Source organism: Rana temporaria, chromosome 4, assembly GCF_905171775.1.
Source record: "Rana temporaria chromosome 4, aRanTem1.1, whole genome shotgun sequence".
Classification (NCBI taxonomy): domain Eukaryota; kingdom Metazoa; phylum Chordata; class Amphibia; order Anura; family Ranidae; genus Rana; species Rana temporaria.
In genome coordinates this window covers 338,119,888-338,137,177 of record NC_053492.1, presented here as the reverse complement: position 1 = coordinate 338,137,177, position 17,290 = coordinate 338,119,888, and the positions used below count along the sequence as shown (strand labels likewise).

The window sequence follows — 17,290 nt, the reverse complement described above, 5'->3', positions numbered from 1 at the left end:
TCTTTGCTTCTAGGTTAATTTGATCGGTTTTTCTTCAAGACTTGAACATCTCTTCATCTTCATCTCCCCCTTTTCAAGGCTTTAGGAAAAAAGATGACCAACGTGGCGGGCATACGCCAATGTTAAATGTGGGGGGGGGAGAGAGAGAGGACATTTTCTCTAACACTTGTCATGCAATATGTCAAAACTCTCTTCCCTTCAGACGTACTTGGTTCCCAATATACAGACTCAGGTTTCCTTCATTATACAATGTTTATTCTTCCACAGATAAGGACAGCAAGACAGTTAATGCTTACATATTTAGCAGTTGGTAAAACATCATTGCAGGATGGTACTTCAGAAAGTTAACAGACGGAGGAAAGATATTATGATGGTATGATCTTTCTCCTGGGAGAGGGTCCCTTCCCCACCCCCATCTCTCTGCAGAGTCTGATGACCCTGAGACCCTAGCTAGCTACGCACACCACATGGATACTTATACAGGTTTAAAAGCCAAGCTAAGCATAAAACTAGCTTCCAAAGAAGGTTGGTGATAAATGTAACACCCACTTATGTATTTTTAAGTAACATCTCCACCCACTGTCTTGACGTAGGTCTCCTAAAATACATGAAGCCTACGACAGATGTAGTGTCGTCCTGTAACTGACCTTCGTTTGTCCTCAACAAACCTTCAAAATTACCATGTTTAAATATTGATTCTCAGAAACTTTTATCACATAAAATATTAATAAATTTAAAATCTAACATGCACAGAAGGACCGCATAAAAACAGTGGCAGCGAAATTGGGGAAGTTTGCTCACAATCCGAGCGAAGCCCTCTTCCTCTTAACATTCTGCAACAGTTCGAAACTACTTGTTCACCACAGCCGTCCAGTGCAATACAACCTACAGCTCTCGCCATGATGCCTGCCTCTCCAGGGACCACAGTGAGTACTTCCCCACCACCATTACATGTGGCTATAGAAGACCCAGACACTGATACCAGGGAACCCTCGGTGAAAGAAATGCTCACAGCTGTACACACCTATGGATCCTCTCTAACTCACTTATCAGCAGAAGTAAAGGGTATGAAAGAGGATTTACTTCACATAAGGCATGACATGCAGAAAATTAGGGCGAGAGCTACAGCCCTAAAGGGTAGGGTGAGGATGAATTATCTCCACTATTGCAAGACGTCCGTGCAATATAAACCAAAGCAATTGACACTGCCGCTGGAGTTGAAGACATGGAAAACAGACTCGGACATAGTAACTTGCATATAGTGGGAATGCCTGAAAAGGCAGAAGTAAAAATAGGATTTTTGTACTCACCGTAAAATCTTTTTCTCTGAGTTCATGGACCGACACAGCCTTAATCTTGACAAAGTGGGTATTAGCCTTCATTCAGGAGTGACTAGGCAGAAACTTGTAGAAAGTGCTTAACACATCACACTCCATACAATACCGCCCAGGGGGCGTTACCTCTGGGTATAACCCCTCTCTCTGCATCTCACAGCTCAGTTCGTCAAAAAGCAGTACAAACTCAAAACGGAGGGGTGGGTGCTGTGTCTGTCCATGAACACAGAGAAAAGGATTTTACGGTGAGTACAAAAATCCTATTTTCTCTTTCATTCATGGACGGACACAGCCTTAATCTTGACAAAGTGGGACATCCCAAAGCAGTGTAAAAAAACAAGGGGAGGGAACAGCATTAAAAAACAAACTTCACCCCAAAACAAAATGGAGTTCCTCAACTGAGGAGATGCAACTCTAAAAAGCCGTCTGCAAAACTTTGCGGCCGAAAGAAGCATCCTAAGATGCACTCAAATCAACCTTTTGTGAAAGTGTGAACGGATGACCAAGTCGCCGCCTTACACACCTGGGAAACAGACGCTTGATGCCGGAAAGCCCAAGAGGCACCTATTGCCCTGGTCGAATGTGCTGTGACAGGAAAGAGGGGAGCCCGACCCTTTATGGCGTAAGCCTGAATGACAATCTGTCGGATCCACCTCGAGATGGTGGCCGACAAGAACGCAAGGCCCTTCTGAGGACCAGCCACCGAAACAAACAGTTAGTCTGACCTCTGGATTGGAGCAGTAGCAGACAAGTATTCTCTGCTCGGACAACATCCAAGGACTGCAACGCCGCCTCTTTGGGATGCGACAGACAAGGACACAAGGATGGAAATACAATGTCCTCATTGAGATGGAAGGCCGAAACGACCTTAGGAAGAAAAGAAGGCTATGGACGCAGCACCACCTTATCCTTGTGGAAGACCAGATAGGGAGCCTTGCATGACAAGGCTGCCAGCTCAGAAACCCATCTAACTGACGTAACAGCCACCAAAAAGACCACTTTCTGAAAAAGTGGCAACAAGGGAATTTCCCGAATGTTTTCAAACAGTGGTTTCTGAAGCACTGAGAAGACCAGGTTCAGGTCCCACAGAGGTAGTGGAGAACGGACCGGAGGGGCCACATGCCGAACCCCCTGCACAAACAGTCACAAGAGAGCGAGCCACCACGAATCGTTGAAAATAGACAGCCAGGGTAGAAATCTGCCCCTTAATCGTACTTAAGGCAAGCTTTTGGTTCACCCCCCAGCTGTAAGAACAGCAGGACTCTGGAAACCAAATAAGTATGCGGATTCCACCTAATTTCCTCACAAATGGATATGCAGGCCTTCCAAGTGTGATAATAAATCTTCCTACAAGATGACTTCTGAGCACTTCTCATTGTAGATATCACTGAATCTGACAGGCCTCGGTCTCTTAGTACCTGGCTCTCAATTGCCATGTCGTTAAAGCCAGCGACTGTAAAGCAGGGTGGCGTATGGGACCTTGCGACAGCAGGTCCTCTCTCAGCGGTAGACGCCAAGGGACGTCTGCTACTAGACGCACTAGGTCGGCGTACCAGGGACGCCGAGGCCAATCCGGAGCAAATTAGGATCATTGGAAACCCCCCTGCCTCCACTCTGGGAAGCAGGTGGGGAAGGAGCTTCAGGGGAGGGAAGGCATAGATTAGCCAATACTGACCCCACGGTGCCACTAACGCGTCCGTCCATCGCGTCTGCCCATGGGTCTCTTGACCTGCCCACAAACCTCAATACCTTCCGATTGAGTCGAGAAGCCAGGAGATCTACGTCCGGCTCGCCCAATCTTTGGCAAAGGAGCTGAAACACATCTGGGTGCAGAGACCATCCTCCTTGGTCCAGCATCTGGCGACTCGGGTAGTCCACCTGCCAGCTTTCTACGCCCGTAATGTATACGGCCGACAGGGCCGGTACTCTCCTTTCTGCCCATCTTAGGATGTGAGCGATCTCCGACGCTGCAGCCAAGCTTCTTGTTCCTCCCTGATGGTTGACATACGCCACCCCCGTGGAGTGACGACCATCTTTGGGATGTCAAGTGCCACACCGCAGCCCGAAGGGTCTGCAACTTTTCCCCAGGGAGAAAAACGTTTGCCTCTGAGGAGTCCAGAATCAACCCCAGATACACCAAGCGTTGAGTCGGCACCAATACTGACTTCTGAGTGTTCAGCACCCAACCAAAGTCTCGGAGGGTCTGACAGGTTATAGACACACTCTGCTCTAATTCTGAGCTTGAAGTGGCCCTCAGAAAAAGATCGTCCAAGTAGCGCACGATAGCGATGTCACGCTGTCTTAGTAGGGCCAGAATCGGGGCGAGCACCTTGGTGAACACCCTTGGTGCCGATACCAGGCCAAAAGGGAGAGCCACAAATTGGTAGTGGTCTTCCCCGACCACAAAGCGCAGACATCTCTGATGCTTGTTGCATATGGGGACATGCAAGTATGCATCCTTGATGTCCAAGGAAGCCAGAAAATCCCAGAGATGGAGGGCAGCAACAACAGAGCGAACCGACTCCATCTGGAATCTTTGTGCCTTCACAAAGCAATTGAGGGCCCTGGGATCAAGGATTGGATGAGCCCCCTCCTTCGGTACTACAAACCGATTTGAGTAAAACCCCTGAAACCGTTCCTGTACTGGGACAGGAATGATAACCCTGCCTATCAGCAGGTCTTGAACCGCCCCATATAGGGCTCCCCGACGGGTCGGCTGAAGCTGGAGGTTGGAGGGAAAAAATCTGTTCGGTGGGCAAGAGAGAAACTATCTTTTACCCTGAGGAAACTACTTCGCAAACCCACCAGTCGGAGATCTGGGATGTCCACCGGGTTGCGAATTCGCAAAGACGTCCCCCCACCCGAGAGATGGGTGGGGGCAGACCTTTATGTGGACGTAGATTTGTTTGCAGGCTTGTTAAGCTTGCGAAACCAGGGACGCTTCTGTCTTTCAGCAGGCGTCTTATTGCCCTGGGATCGTTCACTTGTCACGCTGGGCGGACGAAAAAAAACGCTTGTGTGCGGTAAAGGAGGACCCTTGCCTACGGCGTGGCTCCTTCCTTTTGGATTGTGGGAGCAGCGTAGTCTTACCTCCTGTGGCATTATTAATAATGTCATCCAGAGATGCTCCAAAAAGTCTGTCATCCTTAAAGAGCAAATCCATCAGGGACTTCTTGGAAGATTGGTCCGCAGACCAACACTTTAGCCAGAGCAGACGGCATAACACCACCGCATAGCTTGAGGCTCTGGACAGCAGAGGAATAGTGTCCAAGGTTGACTCGCAGACAAATTTTAGGCCCTGTACCAACTGGTCATCCAGAGCTACTTCGTCCGAGGGAGTCTGACGTGCTATTAACCTGTTGGGCAGCATCTTTACCCATTCAGTGAGTCTCTGATACATCAGGGCCCCAACTATCGTTGAACACACAGCCGAGCCCACCACTGTGTATAGGTTGCGGGTGACCGCCTCAGCCTTCTTGTCCGCAGGGTCCTTGAAAGCAGGAGCCCCTTCGACCGGAATCTTGGTTACCTTGTTTAATCTGGACACAGGAGGGTCCACTATCGGAAAAGAGGTCCATTTTTCAGGAAACTCTCCTCAAGAGGGACTGTAAAAACCTTCTGTGGTTTGTCCCACTCCTTGTAGAAAAGCTTGTCTAAATAAGACACACAAGGAAACACCTTAGCAGTGCGGGTTGGCTTACGAAATCCAAAAGGGACCGACGCCTCTGTTGCTTCCGCAGACTCCTCTATTTTTAGAGTGTTTCGCACTGCGGTAATTAGATCACCTACCAGAGCCCTTTCGCGCGTTGGCCCGGATCCGGAGTCATTCTCACTGTTTGGCCGGTCTCGGTCCGCATCCTCAGATACATCAAAGCCTGGGTCATGAGCCGTAGCTGGACCCGGCCGGGCATCAGAGTTATCCCCAGAAGATGGCGGGGGGAGGGGCGATTTTTACCCAACGTGTTCCCACGTGCCGCTTCTACCTTGGCAACAAAAGCATCTAGGATTGCCGACATAGCGTTTGAAACCTCGGGTGAAGGGGCATCAATTGCTAGCACAGGTGTTTCAGGGGAAAAGGCGTCTGCTTCTGACGCCATAGTGACCCACGCGCCCTGACACCCTCAGGGACTCCAAGGCAAGGTACAACAGCCCGCCCTCCTAGCTGCCACGGAGATGAGGGGCTCCCCCCCAGAAGACTCATCACCCTGGATGGTACCACACAGCTGCCGTCCACTTCCTACTTGAGCTGCTCTTCTTGCAGCTGCCTGTGTCAGTCTGACCCTCCGCAGCGTTGCTCTGCAGACTCACGCCGTTTACTTACAAACGACTCCTACTTGCAAACGGAAGGAGAGAACAAGAAGTGAGAGGAAATCTACCCCTAGGAAGGGAAATTCTCTCCTGTAAGAGTCAATATGGGAAAAAGGTGTCTCCTCTCCACTGATGCTTTATCACCAATCCTTGTTTCACTAAAAACCCAACATTTTCAAAAAAACATTTGTCGTTGGGACATAAAGTGAGGTGAAATCTTCAGAACAGGTGCACAGACAGCAAAACAAATGTTACAGGGGTGATAACCCTTCCCTATGTTTTCCAAAAAGCTTAAACATAGATTTTTTGGCTGGAGCTACACTTTTAAAATTTAACAGTTCAAAATGACAAAAACAGATTCACAACAAACCTACAGTCCCTGTCTTGTTTGCACCGCATGTATACTGCTGTTCAGCCCCACAACTTTCCTTTTTTTAATTTGGGTGCGGGGTTCCCCTTAATATCCATACAAGACCCAAAAGAGGCTGGTAATGGCCTGGGGGGGAGGGGGGGAACCCATGCCATTTTTCTCAATGATTTTCATCCATATTGCCGGGACCAGACATTACATTAAAGCCGCAAGCAGTTTTAAATGACTTGTTTCCTATAGAAATTTCATTTTGTGCAGGGACAGTTCTAAACACGGGAAACACGTGCCACTTCACAGGCATACTATAGACACCCAGCAGATACGATATTTAAAGGAATATTTCACTTTTTTTTTCACTTTAAGCATCATTAAATTCACTGCTATAAAATCGCCTTTTTTTTTCACTTTAAGCATCATTAAAATCACTGCTATTTTGCATTGATACATGTTCCCTGGGGCAGGACCCGGGCGCCCAAACCCTTTTTAGGACAATAACTTGCATATTAGCCTTTAAAATTAGCACTTTTGATTTTGAACGTTCGAGTCCCATTGACTTTAACAGGGTTCTAAAGTTTGCACAAGTTTTCGGTCCGTTCGAAGGTTCGGATGCGAACCGAACCGGGGGGTGTTCGGCTCATTCCTAGTTTCTAACATCCAGTGGACTCCAGTGGCAACCTGCAAAGTTCTGGTGAACTCTATGCCCAAGAGGGTTAAGGCAGTGCTGGAAAATAATGGTGGCCACACCAAATATTGACACTTTGGGCCCAATTTGAAAATTTTCACTTAGGGGTATACTCACTTTTGTTGCCAGGGGATTAGACATTAATGGCTGTGTTGAGTTATTTTGAGAGGAAAGCAAATTTACACTGTTATACAAGCTGTACATTCACGACGTTACATTGTAGCAAAGTGTAATTTCTTCAGTGTTGTCACAAGATATAATAAAATATTTACAAAAATGTGAGGGGTGTGCTCACTTTTATGAGATACTGCACATGTAAAACTTATGTAGGAGGATTTTTTTCATCTCTGTGTATCATCTGAGGCTGTTCACTTCATGTGAGGGTATACATCCACTTTAACGTAAGGGCCCTTTCAGACGTACGGACAAACGGTCCGTTTATTACAAGTCCGTTTACGGACTTGTAATGTATCCCTATGGGATTGCAGACGTTAGCGGATGATGCATCCGCTAACGTCCGCAACCATCCGCGCCAGAAAACATCCGCTTTTGCGGACGGAAGAAAACCCTATTTTTCTTCCGTCTAGCGGAACGGATCGGATAAATACGGACACACGTATTCATCCGATTCCCCATAGGGGAGAGCGGAGGAGAGACAGGGCGGTCTCTGCACTGTGTGCGGGGAGCGCCCTGTCCGCCGACAGCTCAGGAATCCCCGATGAGCCAAACGGGCTAACGGAGCGGATCAATACGGATCCGCTCCGTGTGAAAGAGCCCTAAAGCTTTGTACACACCATGAAAATATCAGATGAATGATCATTTTTTTATATTCTTATATCAAAAATTAAGATGTTACTAATGTAAAAAAATCAGACGACAGAATACACAACCTATGGAAGTGATGTAATGTGTTGTGATGTATTGTAATGTATTCTTTTGTTTCCAAGAATTCTGGTATTGTACGAGTTTGTCCCTTCGGATAATTTCACATGAACTGTCGTGATCGGCCCTCGAAAATGGTGTATCATATTATCGTACGATTGCTTTGAAAGTGGTATTTTTCATCCGATTTTCTGATCGTGTGTACTAGGTATTGCATTGTAGAAAGGGAAAATTACTGTTAGAGCAGTAAAAACGTGGAAATCCCTCCCCCAGGAAGTGGTACTAGCTGAGAGTGTCAACAACCTTAAAAAACATTTAGATGTCTTCCCCAGGAAGCAGAATATACAGAGGGCTATGGAAACGGTCAGAAAATAAAAATCACACATGCATAGGTTGACCTGAATGGACCGGTGTCTTTTTTTCAACCTTTAATCTTTATAACTAAAAAAGCTATGAATAATGTGCAGTAATAAAAGACACAAAGCAGGGCAATTGACTAAGAAAGAACCCTGTAAGTCATAGTATGGAAACTCAGTTACAAGCATGCATTCAGAAATATAAGTATAAATAAGATTATATGTTATTTTACAAAAACATTTGGAGCATACATAGCACAGAAAAAGCCAGATAGCACAAACTAAGCCAGAACAGAGCCAGCAGAAGACAGAGAAGAACATATGGGGAGACTGTAACAAGGCTACACAAGTTACAGAACACACCACCTTTTTTGCTGACATACAGAACCCTGCATTGGTGAAATTAGACCCAAATATGAGTTTTCTTAAATGGTCCATTTAATTAAAATGGATACAAATACGGACAACTTGTTCTGCATACTAAAAATAAAAAGAGTGTTTTTTAATAGTGGCTAAAAATAAAATTCAGTCCAGCTATGAAAATAGTAGAAATACAGGAAAAAGTAGTGTAGTTATGATAGTACCACAATGTGCCAAATGCAATAATGTTAAGGGCAGCCTGAGTCCCATGTATAATAAGTGCATAAAGCAGAGACCCAATAAGCTGAGATATGAAAAGGACTTACTTTTTAGATTCATCATCATCCCCATCATCATCATCTTCTAAATGTGCCACATGTCCCCTAAGGAGATGAACAAGGTACCATGGCTGAGTGCTCTTCACCAATAAGACTATAGCTACTGTGAAAGAACTAAGCATGCAATACCCAAGAGGTTTTATTTGCTACAGAGTATAGAGTTTTTTGGTATTACTGCCTATGCTTTTGCTTTTCCTGTGGCGCACAGATGCAGGTCACACCAATTAAAGCTCTGATACATCTGCACAGAAAACACTGAAGCATTACAAAGGGAAAGAAATACACAGAATACAGGGGGTGGGGGTGGGGGGCTAAAGCTGCTGGTGTCTGAAATGAGCATGTAATTACCGTTGGTGCAGCTCCTCTTCTACAGATTTCAGGAGGCTCCTATAAACCAAATCACAACTGTTATTGTAAAAAATAAAATTGTTTATTTGTAGCAGTTTTTATATATAAAAGCATAGCATGAACACAAAACACGTTTTGGAAAAACTGCTTTACTGTATAATGAAGATATTGGTATTGATTTATCAAAGCTCTCAGAAGAAAAAGTTGATGTTTTGCCTATAGGGTTCTACTCTATAGGTGTCCTCGTTCATTTACTACACTGAACAATAAAAATTACAGATATAATATGATTAGCTGCTATAGGCAAGACCATTTTTCCTCTGTTTTTACACAAAAAAATAATAATTTTGCATATAATTTTTTTTTAACAATTAACATTGGGGAATTCTCCTCAGTTTAGGCCGATACGTATTCTTCTACCTATTTTTGGTAAAAAAATCACAATAAGCGTTTATCGGTTGGTTTGCGCAAAATTTATAGCGTTTACAAAATAGGGGATAGTTTTATTGCATTTTTATTAATTATTATTATTTTACTACTAATGGCAGCGATCAGTTTTTTCTTTTGTGACTTCGACATTATGGCGGACACTTCGGACAATTTTGAGTTGGGTTTCCAAGGCTTAAGTTGGCGTAAGTGGAAGTGGGCGTGAGCCATGCTAATGAGGCGTGACCCCATGCAAATGATGGGCCAGACAGATACGTATTGCCAACTGCGCATGCACCGTCCCGTGGGCGCATCTCAGTGCGCATGCTCACAATCACGTCGGAACAACTGCCTAAGATACGTCGGATCACTGCCTACGGCATGAACGTAACCTACGCCTAGTCATATTCACGTCCTACGTAAACTACGTAAAATACGTCGGCTTGTTTTCCCTGGTGCAGCCCTTTGCATGGATGCTGCTGAGTTACACCTCCTTTATGGGGCATAACTTTACGCCGGACGTACGTTCGTGAATCGGCATATCTCCCTCATTTGCATATGTGAATAGAAAATCAATGGGGGCGCCAAATACGTCCAGCGTAAATATGCGCCCACTCTACTCCGGCATAGGCAAGTTACGTCGGTCGGATGAAGCCTATTTTCTGGCGTATCTTAGTTTGTGGGCACGGTGCACAGATACGACGGTGCATATTTGCACTTACGTGGCGTATCTCGAGTTACGTCGGCGCAAGTGCTTTGTGAATCCAGGCCTTCATGTTGGAAGCAAACCAAATACTGCTGTAAAGATACCTGCTGAGCCAGAGAATAATTGGTTTGTGTAAAAATACAATTTACACCCCAATTCATAGCCCAAGTTTGGTCAGCAGACAGCACGGATGCTTCTTTAAACTATACAGCTTCCACCTACTTTTTAACCATGATTCCATGTGACCTTCAAATGAGAACAAGATTTACTAATGAGATAGTATTTGTAGTTCAAAGATTTTTCTTTTTCGGAGTAATATTAGTCTTACAACATGTATGTTTTACATAGAGTGAGAAATGTTGTTCCACAGGGGTGCGGTAATCATCTTGCTTATATTCTGATATGGTCTGTGTAGATTAATTATTTTCTGTAATTCCTGTCCTAGTTCACAAATGTAACATCTCTGGTTGACATTTTTGGCTGAAATAATGTAGCTGAAGCATTTGCAGCAATTTTTGCTTTAAGGTTTCGTTCCCTTGTTTATGTTCCTGTACTAGAAATATAGGCCCGGATTCAGGTAGGACTTACGCCGACATATATTCTTATACGCCGCGTAAGTCCTATGCGCCCAATTCACAGTACAAGATACGCCTGAATTTTGACTTCCTACGACCGACGTGAGTCTCCTACGCCGTCGTATCTTGGGTGCATATTTACGCTGGCCGCTAGGGGCCCTTCCATTGATTTACGCGTCAAATATGTAAATTAGCAAGATACGCCGATTCACGAATGTACTTACGCCAGTCGCAGTAATCTACGCCGTTTATGTAAGGCGTACGTCCGGCGTAAGTTTACCCCTCATAAAGCAGGGGTAAGTCATGTTAAGGAATGGGCGTCGGAAACGTCGGAACAGCCGTCGTATTTTACGTTGTTTACGTAAGTCGTCTGTGAATGGGGCTGGGCGTAGGTTACGTTTATGTCGTACGCATTGAGCCGTCGTATCTTAGTGAGTATATGCAACGTGATTCTGAGCATGCGCGCGCGCATGCGCCGTTCGTACGGCCATGCATTTACATGGGGTCACAAATCTTTATAATACAACACGCCCACTACCTGCCTACTTTGAATTAGGCGGCTTACACCGGCCTATTTACGTTACGCTGGCGTAAATATGGGAGCGAGTGCTTTGTGAATACTCAATGTTACTTCGGCGTAGCGCATATGAGATGCGCTACACCGTCACAAAGATGCCCCGAGCTACGTGAATCTGGGCCTAAGTTTCTAAAGGCCAGATTTATGGGTAGTCTCATGCCGCGTACACACGATCGGTTAAACCGATGAGAATGGTCTGATGGACTGTTTTCATCGGTCAAAACTGATCGCGTGTGGGCGTCATCGTTTAGTTAACCATCGGTTAAAAAAAAGGCAACTTGTTTTAAAATTAACCGATGGATTCCTAACCGATAGGACAAAACCGATCGTTAGTAGGCACAACCATCGGTTAAAAATCCACGCATGCTCAGAATCAAGTCGACGCATGCTTGGAAGCATTGAGCTTCGTTTTTTTCAGCACGTCCTTGTGTTTTACTTCACCGCGTCTGACACGATTGTTTTTTAACCGATGGTGTGTAGGCGTGACGGACCATCAGTCAGCTTCACCGGTTAACCGATGAAAACGGTCCATCGGTCCGTTCTCATCGGATAGACTGATCGTGTGTACGCGGCATGAGAATTTATTTTTAGATTTGCTTTACGACCTGCAGCTTTTTTTAATATCTTTTTGTTTTATACCTTCTAGAGCTGGATTCTATGTAGTTACCAAAGTTATATGTAAATTTATTTTTTATCTTTGTATTGTAGGAGCTTTTAATGCCGTTTTGTTTCTGCAACCTTTCATATTGATGGATTCTGCAAGTACTCTAAAGCCTCGTACACATGGTCAGATTTTTGGACGACCGTTGGCCTATTTTTTTTTTTGCTTGCTAGTCTCATGTCGAAAGTAAAGAGGTTACTCACCATACGAAAATTCTCGTACGACAGAATACAACTTCAGAAGTGATGTAATGTGTTGACTAGTATTGTATGTACAGTACCTGTTGCCGAGAATGTGTTTCCAGCACGACAGCATCGCGCTGTTTCTCGGCGATAGGGTGCCGACATCTCGCACTCGCTGGAATAGACAAAGCACATTCCAGCGAGTGCGTCATAGAAGCAACGGGAGATACAACTTGGATTCCCGCCAATTCTAGCTGTGGCTTTTGGTATGAATCCTGAGAGGGAGAACTCCACACCAAATTTTAAATAAAAAACGGACATGGGTTCCCCCCCCAGGAGCATACCAGGCCCTTAGGTCTGGTATGGGTTGTAAGGAGACCCCCCTACGCCGAAAAACCGACGTGGGGGTCCCCCACAATCCATACCAGACCCGTATCCAAAGCATGATACCCGGTCGGCCAGGAAAGGAGTGGGGACGAGCGAGCGCCCCCCCCCGCCTGAGCCATACCAGGCTGCATGCCCTCAACATGGGGGGTTGGGTGCTCTGGGGCAGGGGGGTGCACTGCGGGGCCCCCCCACCCCAGAGCACCCTGTCCCCATGTTGATAAGGACAGGGCCTCTTCCCGACAACCCTAGCCGTTGGTTGTCGGGGTCAGGGTTATTATATATTCTACATTATTTCCTTCAATACAAAAAATAAAAATCACTTTTAAATTACATACATCATTATACATACGACATATTATGAAAACTGTAAAGTACTCACTATACCCATGTCCCACCCACCCCTCCGACCCCACACTTCCATTAGCTTGTTCATGCTACACACACAATTTGTACCCCTGCTACAGTGGGATCTCTCTTTCCTTCTCCTTCCCGTTTCCGAGTGGGTTTGTTCACCTAATCTATAATGTGCAGCTCTCTTTCTCTATTTGCTCTTTCACTCCCCAGTTAATCTCTAGATACTGATCTAGATTCTTCTCCCCTCTCTAGGGTGGACAGCCCGTTCTACTCAACCAGGGTTCCCATAGTTTGAATTTGTTAAAATTGCCGCGCCTAGTTAGAGCTACTTTTTCTTTCCACAGTGTTGCGTTTATTATGTTAACCCATTCCACCGATGTTGGTGCTTTCTGAGATTGCCAGTTTTGTGCTATCAGTTTTCTGGCCTGAAACAGGCACCTTATTACTGCCACTGTAATACCCCTTTGCTCTTGCCTCTCTTCTATACAACCTAATAGGCAAACTCTGGCCTCCGGTTCCAGGGCAACCCTAAAGGTTGTATTTATGATGTCTAATACCTTAAGCCAAAATCTATGTAGCTTTGGGCATTTCCAAATCATGTGTATAAGATCTCCTGTACTTTTACACCTAGGGCATTTGTCATCTGGCCTACCAAACATATATAGTCTTTTTGGGGTATAGTAGACTCTGTGCACTAAAAATAAGTGGGATACTCTCTGTGACGGGGAGAGTGACACTGATGTCCCTAACTCTAGTATCCGTTCCCATTGTTCTGTTGTTATAGGGCCTACATCCTCCTCCGATTTTTGTTTATTTTTTCCAACACTCTCCCTCACTATAGAGCCATCACTAATCTGTGTATATAGTTCTGAAATAAGGCCTTTAGAAATTCCTGACTTAATTAGCCGTTGAAGGTGGGGGATTTTTTGCCATCTTACCGGGTGGACTTTAAATTGGGCTTGGAGGGCATGTCTCATCTGCAGGTAAGTATAGAACAGGGAGTTTGGAATAGCATACTCTCTACTTAATTCTGAAAAAGATTTCAGTATATTACCTGTGTATAATTGCACCAGTTTGGTTATGCCTAATCTTTTTCATTATTTTAACTTCCCCATGGCTAGTATTTCACCCAGATGTTTATTTTCCCAAAGGGGGAAGTATTCCGTTGGTCCCTTATACCCTAAAGCTAACTTTCCTGCCTGCCATATTCTTGTGACCACCCTTAATGTTGGATTCTTAACAGGAAAGGAATCGGCTTCTATTATGGAGTTATGTGGGGCCCCTGTTAACAACATTTTTCCGCTGGCGCTCCCTCCTCCTTCTGTAATACACCCCCCAGGTGCTGTAACTGTGCCGCTAAAAAATAGCTGCAAGGGTGAGGAACGGCAAAGCCTCCCTTATTTGTTGGACGTTGTAATGTTTGGAGACTAATCCTCGCCTTTCCCTTCTTCCAAATTAATTCCCTATAAAGGGTCTCTATTTTTTTTAACCATGCTTTGCCTATCCATACTGGAGAGTTGTGGAGCACGTAGAGCAATTGTGGCATCCAGATCATCTTGATCAGATTACTTCGTCCAGCCACCGATAAGGGAAGCCTTCCCCAAATATCAATTTTACATTTAAACTTAACTAGAAGTGGCTCCAAATTATTACTAATGTATTGTTCTGGGTCTCGTGATACCACTATCCCCAAATAATCAATTTTCTCTACTATTTTTAATTGGGGGATTCCTACAAAAGCGGCATTGCCTACTGGGTCCACCGGCAGAAGGACAGACTTTTCCCAGTTCATCACCAGGCCTGAAAATCATCCAAATGCCTCCACTGTCTGCACTGCCGTTTTTAAAGGGGAGGTTCACCCTAAAAACAACTTTCCCTTATTACACTGCCCCCCCACATTACAATACGATTATGCCTATTACTTTTTTTTTTATGCTGTACATACCTTCGTACAGCTATTCACCCGTGGCTTCCGGGTTGCGAGTTCCGCGGGAGTGGGCGTTCCTAACATGGCGGTGATTGACGTTTTGACAAAAAACAAGCTCCCCCCAGTCGCGTAAGCCGCGTCACGATTGGCGAAAGGAGCTGAACGGCGAGTCGGCGCTATACTGCGCCTGCGCATCGCCTCCTTTCGCCAACCGTGACGCGGCTTACGCGACGGGGGAGCTCGTTTTTTGTCAAACTGTCAATCAACACCATGTTAGGAACGCCCACTCCTGCGGGACTCACAAACCGGAATCCACGGGTGAATAGCTGTACGAAGGTATGTACAGCATAAAAAAAAAGTAATAGGCATAATGGTATTGTAATGTGGGGGGGGCAGTGTAATAAGGGAAAGTCGTTTTTAGGGTGAACCTCCCCTTTAAAGATGTTGTAGAGTCCCCCAAGAAAAGCAGGACATCATCCGCATAGAGTGCAGTTTTTTCCTCCCCTGCCCTTCTCTTAAACCCTTGTATGCCCTGTGTAGTTCTGATCATAATTGCTAATGGCTTTATTGCCAGAGCAAAAATAAGGGGGGGGAGAGAGGACATCCCTGCCTTGTCCCTCTTTCTAACTTAAACGTCGTTGAATATTCATTGTTGATTTTTATTTTTGCACTTGGGGAATTATAAAGTGTTTTTACCCACTTAATTAAAACGGGGCAGAACCAAAATTTCTCTAAAACGCGTTAGATATAGTCCCACTCTAGGCTATCAAAAGCCTTAGTGGCATCCAGGGATAAGATGGATCTATCACCTGTATTCTCTGTTGGCGTTTGTAGGTTCAAGTACAGCCTTCTGATATTGGCGCTAGTAGATCTATTCGGAATAAATCCTGACTGATCCAGATGTATCAAATTCTGAATATATTTATTCATCCTGGCCAGTATTTTAACATCTGAACATAGCAATGATATCGATCTATAAGATGACATACCTAATTGATCTTTCCCTTCTTTCTGAAGCACTATAATGGTAGCTTCTGACATCGAGGCAGGCAGCCTCCCCCTTCTACCGCCCTGTTCAACACCTTTAATAGTTCCGGGAGCAATACCTCACCATACTGTTTGTAAATCTCAACTGGTAAGCCATCTTGTCCAGGGGACTTCTGGTTAGACATCCCTACCACCGCCTGTTGCAATTCCTCTAGAGTTATGGGGGTATCTATAAATTTTCCTGTCCTCCTCTGTCAAAACTGGTGTCTCTATTCCCCCCAGGAATTCATCGATTTGTGGCATATGATCCCCTCTACTTGATTTATATAGGTTCTGATAATATGCCACAAATGTATCCAATATCACAGATGTTTGAGTGGATATCCCACCACCCAGGGTCCTTACCGCGGGAATGTTAGAGGGAGTCAAATTAGTTCTGGCAAGGAGGGCCAATGTATGACCTACACTCTCCCCTTCTGTAAAGGCACTCTATCTTTGAAAGAGACGCTTATTCTCAACTTTCCTATTAACTGCTATTTTATACTCTTGCTGTTTCTAGAGCCATCTCCTCTGTTTCATCAGGGTTGGATCCTCCACATATCTTTTTTTTGCTTCCAACACCACTTTTCTGATCTTCTCTTCCCATTTCTTGGAGTTTCTCTTGATCTTAGCCACCTGTTGGATCAATACTCTTTCAAGGCATCCCATATTACTCCCTCTGGTGCTATCTCCGAATTAAAATCCACAAATTCTCTTAGTTTTATAACTATCTCTTCCGGCTTTCCCATAAGTTCCAACCAGAAGGGGCTCATTTTCCAATTATTTAAGGGGAATGTTTTCCCTGTATTCAGTGTCAGCACCAGTGGGGAGTGGTCCGACACCCCTCTTGGATAGTAAGCAATATTGCTGACTAACTGCAGACTTGCCCAATTTCCCAGGGCCATATCTATTCTAGATAATGTGGAGTATGAGCTCGAAAAGTACTGAGTACTGTGAGTACTGTCGCTCATCCGGATGCCCTGTTCTCCAAATATCGCACCATCCGACCTCCTCCAAAAACTGGGTTAGGCGTCCCTCTCCGGTCAGTCTGTACCCCTGGTGGAAATCTATCCAGAGTTCTATTCAATACTGCATTAAAATCCCCCACCACTATTACTGGTATATTTTCCTTATTTACCACAAACTCCCTAAATTTATACAGAATCTCCATTTTAAAAGGCGGAGGGATATAAATATTGGCCAATACATATGGTTTGTTTTCTATTAAACAATGCAGAAAAATAAAGCAACCAAATTCATCTATTATAACCTCTTTGCATACAAAAGACATCCCCTTTTTTACCATTATACTCACCCCCCTGGAATAGGAGCTATGAACTGAATGGTACTGACATTGATATTTTCTATTGAATAATTTTAACTTTGTCTCCTTTGTTAGATGAGTCTCTTGTATGCAAATTAGTTTCACCCCGTACCACTCAAGCGTGGAAAAAATGACAGCTCTTTTAACCGGGTCGCCCATTCCCCAAA

General features: G+C 44.9%; 1 protein-coding gene across 2 annotated transcripts in view; it reads right to left on the bottom strand.

Annotated features, from left to right (window-relative positions):
• The window catches only part of MAP4K3 (mitogen-activated protein kinase kinase kinase kinase 3), an 831,592-nt gene that overhangs the window by 301,137 nt on the left and 513,165 nt on the right, over positions 1–17,290 (bottom strand). For both annotated transcript variants that reach the window (XM_040350750.1, XM_040350751.1), the window contains 2 exons: positions 8,979–9,017; positions 8,619–8,675 (listed from right to left, as the gene is read on the bottom strand). In XM_040350750.1, the coding sequence (XP_040206684.1) occupies positions 8,619–8,675; positions 8,979–9,017 (96 nt within the window). The remainder of the gene's footprint in view (positions 1–8,618; positions 8,676–8,978; positions 9,018–17,290) is intronic.